The sequence below is a fragment of the Centroberyx gerrardi genome, unplaced genomic scaffold (genome assembly GCF_048128805.1).
Source record: "Centroberyx gerrardi isolate f3 unplaced genomic scaffold, fCenGer3.hap1.cur.20231027 Scaffold_59, whole genome shotgun sequence".
NCBI lineage: Eukaryota > Metazoa > Chordata > Actinopteri > Beryciformes > Berycidae > Centroberyx > Centroberyx gerrardi.
The window spans coordinates 92,066-97,065 of NW_027605193.1; the positions used below are offsets into that span (position 1 = coordinate 92,066).

The 5,000-nt window shown below is 46.0% G+C and overlaps 1 protein-coding gene across 1 annotated transcript in view; it reads right to left on the reverse strand.

The window, feature by feature from the left end:
- Nucleotides 1-5,000, reverse strand: part of LOC144538169 (metallophosphoesterase 1-like) — a 9,475-nt gene that overhangs the window by 3,205 nt on the left and 1,270 nt on the right. The window contains exons 2-4 of the mRNA XM_078282276.1: nucleotides 4,812-4,894; nucleotides 4,336-4,444; nucleotides 3,399-3,502 (exon numbers count right to left, since the gene is read on the reverse strand). Of these exons, the coding sequence (XP_078138402.1) occupies nucleotides 3,399-3,502; nucleotides 4,336-4,444; nucleotides 4,812-4,894 (296 nt within the window). The remainder of the gene's footprint in view (nucleotides 1-3,398; nucleotides 3,503-4,335; nucleotides 4,445-4,811; nucleotides 4,895-5,000) is intronic.

Here is a 5,000-nt window from a genome sequence, read left to right on the forward strand (position 1 = left end):
AAAAGACAGAACACTGTGGCAGAATATCTGCACACAGACCGAGACCAAACCGAGAACCGGCTCGACGAAGTCCGGACTCGACGAGCGCGGCCCGGCCGGAGAAAAAGGCCGACACGGACAAACATGGCCGCCGGCAGAAGAGAGGCCGTGCTCACACTGCGACACGGGAGAGGTGGAGACAGAGCTGCACTTCATCATCACCTGTCCTAAATATAAATATAACTAAATTACAAATTACTATTACCCAAAAATTAAACAGATCCACCCAAATTTCAGAAGCCTCCCTGACATCAGCAGACTAGCCGTCCTGCTGGGAGAGGAGAAGACAAGCTGCAACACAGCAGCTAAATATATTTACAATCTGAGGGACAGTGAGTGAGCACCCACACATTTGGGTGGGGTTTAGTTACTGTTTAAGTATGGAGGAATCACACTTAAATACAAGTTACAATTGGACTGAAATCAGTTCATCAGGGAGTTTTGGCTCTGAGTGATGAAGCAAGATATGCATTTTATAAAACCAAGTCACAGTTTGGTAGAAAACCTATAAAGGTACGGCTCAAAATACATCAGTCTGTCCTGCTGCCCATCCTGCTGTATGGAGTGGAGTTTGGGGCCCAGCCTGTCCCCCAGACTGTGATAAATGGGATAGAAGTCCAGCAGAAATCTGTCAACTGGAGTCTGTTGGTGTGTTCAGGTGCAGCTGGATGGAGTGGGACGTGCTCCACAGACTCATGTCTTTTATATTTAACCGATTTCATAATAAAGGAAGTGGATGAAGGGAAACCGTGTGGTTTGGTTTTATTAGATTTACAGAAGGCCTTCGACACAGTCGACCATGGGATTCTGCTCACTACCCTGAAAGCACCAGGGATGGATACCATCGCTGTTGAGTGTCTAACCTCTTACCTGTCTGATAGGGAGCAGAGAGTAGAGGTTAGTCGGCACTTATCCAATGCCAAACCCATCTCCTCCGAGGTGCCACAAGGTAGTGTGCTAGGGCCTCTTTTGTTCTTGTTGTACATCAATGATATGGAGTTTGCCTGTGTGGGTAATCTCTTCTTGTATGCAGATGATTCAGTAAGTTGTGTCACATAGGGACAAGAATAAGATACAGGAGATTCAAAGCGAGGAGGTCTTAAAAATCAGGACTTGGTTGATAGACAACAAACTGTCACTACATTTAGGAAAGACTGAATCAATTTTATTTGGGTCCAAACAGAAACTGAATAAAGTCCCTGAGCTACAGATTCAGGTGGGAGAGTCCCAGTTCAGGTAAAGAGGGCAGTGAACTACCTGGGATGTGTTCGGGAAGAGAGTCTATGTGGAGAGAGCATGGCATTGAAGGTGTTGCAATGTTAATGCCAGGGCCAGATACTTAGCAAGGATGGCTAAGCTACTGGACAAGGGCCGTCTCAGAGTTTTAGCCACTAGCCTAGCCCTGTGCCATTTCCACTCAGTGGAACAAGCTACCTTTGATAAAGAATATCACCGACCAGGTCAGCTTCAGGATAAAGCTTAAGACCTGGCTCTCTGAAAGCATTCCTTTATGAAACATTGCCTTATGAATTTTTTTAAATTGTTTTTACAGGCAAACAGTTAGAGGATGCACTATTTTAAAATAGTTATATTTTTATAAATGCGATATGAGATTGTGTATTTATTTTTTATAGGATGGTGTATTTACTGTGTATTTAAGACCTACCTATACATTTTTAAAAACTGTTTTTTGAGCCAAGACAGGAAAATGATGTGTGATTTTAATAGAATGTATTTTTTTGTAATTGGTGATAGGGGATTGGTGTTGGTGTTATGAAACTGTTGCCTGGCTGTGATGCCTGCGACCATCTTCTCTGTACATGTTCCACCAAGGACCACAGCGGAAACAAGTCTCTGACTTTGTGTTATCCTTGACGATTTTATGTACAAACATCATGTATCTTAAAATTGTCCAAATAAACTCAACTAAACTAAACTAAACTAGACAGATGACGCTTCATCTGTTTTTTTTTGTAAAACTGTTTCAACATCACATTGTCGTAGATACAATGTAATTTGTAAAATGTTTGAAACAGTAAATTGATCCATTCATTAACCGTTTCTGTCACACCCACACAGCATCACTAGTCCTGATCAATGATCCTGAGTCCCACCTGCTGCAGGCTGGTCTGATCCTGAATGGTATTGCCTCCACCTGGTCTTGGGTCTATATAACTGTGTCTGCTCTTCATTCCAGTTTCTGAGTCTTGAACAGTCACTACTGAGAAGTTTCAGTCCTGTCAAGCTGCGGTTCAGCAGATTCAAACTTGTATCTAGAGTGTTTGTTGTTTTTGCCTCTTTAAGTTTTGTGAGGCTAACTTAGAGCCTTGTTGGCTTTTTCCTTTGTTCATTGTTGTCTGCTAAATAAAACCAGTCAGCTGTTCAGCCTGCAGTCAGCTGTTCAGCCTCCAGTCAGCTGTTCAGCCTCCAGTCAGCTGTTCAGCCTCCAGTCAGCTGTTCAGCCTGCAGCTGTTCAGTCTCCAGTCAGCTGTTCAGCCTGCAGTCAGCCTCCAGTCAGCTGTTCAGCCTCCAGTCAGCTGTTCAGTCTCCAGTCAGCTGTTCAGTCTCCAGTCAGCTGTTCAGCCTGCAGTCAGCTGTTCAGTCTCCAGTCAGCTGTTCAGTCTCCAGTCAGCTGTTCAGCCTCCAGTCAGCTGTTCAGTCTCCAGTCAGCTGTTCAGTCTCCAGTCAGCTGTTCAGCCTGCAGCTGTTCAGTCTCCAGTCAGCTGTTCAGCCTGCAGCTGTTCAGTCTCCAGTCAGCTGTTCAGCCTCCAGTCAGCTGTTCAGTCTCCAGTCAGCTGTTCAGTCTCCAGTCAGCTGTTCAGTCTCCAGTCAGCTGTTCAGCCTCCAGTCAGCTGTTCAGTCTCCAGTCAGCTGTTCAGTCTCCAGTCAGCTGTTCAGTCTCCAGTCAGCTGTTCAGCCTGCACCTGAGTCCTGTTAGTGTTACAGTTTCAGAATGTGGCGTGAATCTGTTTGAGAACTGGGATCAAGGCTATGCTAATACTAACCTGACATGTGTGTGTGTGTGTGTGTGTGTGTGTGTGTGTTTAGTTTAGTTTATTTGCACATTTTTTTAAAAGAAAAGTCAGACAGAAAAAAAGTAAATAGAAATAAAGTTACATGTGCAGGTGAGGTAGAAACCCACTACGGGCTTATCTAAAAACCTCACCTAAAAGAGAGAAAAAAATAAATAAAATAAAATTAAAAAATAACAATACAAAATAAAATATCAATTAACATGCATATCTTTTACATGCCTAATCACATTGTAAAAATTAAAATAATATAGGCTGCTATAAATAACGGCAAAAAAGGTTAAAAACAAAAATCAAGATTATTCAATACAAAATCTGTGCACTCACTGGTAGTAGTATCCCACATCATGGTTGCCGGCGACGACAATCAACTCTGTGTTGTTAGGGCAACGGAAGATCTGATGAAACCTGCTGATGTCTTCCTCCCACTCCTACACACACACACGCACACACACACACACACATACACACACACACACACATATTAAGACTTGAAACAGATTAAGTAATGTTTACCAGACAACATGTCGTCCCCCATGAATGATGCAGGCAGCCTTTTGGCCAATCAGAGACAAGATGCATCATCGCTCCAATCAGATTGGGTCCACTTGTAATTCCACCCGGTGTACGCCGAAACCGGCCCGGGTAGGCGGAGTCGGCACTTGTTATTTTAAACGGGCGACGCCCGCTCCAACCCGGCGGCTGAGACTGGCGCTGACATCACCAGCGCTCTCCTATTGGCTGAGATACTGAACTGAGTTAGAAAGAGAACCACAAAACACCAGCAGGCTGAGCGTTCACGTTTCTCCTGCAAGTTGTGATTTAGCTTTTCATGCGTTCCTCTCCTCATGCCAGCTGTGCAGCTAGCTGCTGAGGTCAGGATGGAGCGCGTGACGCACCGCCGCCGGCTGCCTCTTGTACTTGATTTTACCGACTAACTCCGCCCACGCCGCCTACGTCAGGCCCGTGCGCCCCGGCAGCCAGTTAAAAATCATCTGCTTTAATCACAGCGGCCTCGTTCGGCCAATCGGGGTGCCGCGTGAGAACAGCTGTGATCCGGATGATGTCAGGAGGGAAAGTGACGCCGCAGTCAGCGACGGAAAGCACATGAAGTTTGCAGAGGATTATGGGAAGGTGAGAAATGTACTTTCATTTAAAATCAATATTCAGTCTGTATTTAACTACTGTGAAAACAAAACCTGCATCGTGTGTGTGTGTGTGTGTGTGTGTGTGTGTGTGTGCGAGTGTGTGTGTGTTTGTGTACCTGCTGGTTGTCATGGTAACCATGGTCCAGCAGGTCTCCCAGGATGAAGACGACCTCAGGCTCCAATAGGAACACAGCAGCCTGGAAGCTCCGCCCCATCTGCCACTCCCTGAGAGACAGACAGCTGCTGACCTGTCTGTCAGCCAGACAGGCAGACAGACAGGCAGACAGACAGACAGGCAGACAGACAGGCAGGCAGGCAGACAGACAGACAGACAGACAGACAGACAGACAGACAGGCAGACAGACAGACAGGCAGACAGACAGACAGACAGACAGACAGACAGACAGACAGACAGGCAAGCAGACAGTCAGGCAGGCAGACAGGCAGGCAGACAGGCAGGCAGACAGTCAGGCAGGCAGACAGGCAGACAGGCAGGCAGACAGACAGGCAGACAGACAGGCAGGCAGACAGGCAGGCAGACAGGCAGGCAGACAGGCAGGCAGACAGGCAGGCAGACAGACAGCTGTCTCACCTCCTCAGTCTGTCCATCCAGTGTCCGGTGTTTCCGAGGATGTGAGGGTCAGACAGGACCAGAGCACGGAGCCCGCCTGTCGCCTAGCAACAAGCATGTATATTTAAATTTGCATTGACAAATACATATTTATATTTATATTTATATTTATATAAAAAAATAAATGCATATTTTTTAACAAAACAGACA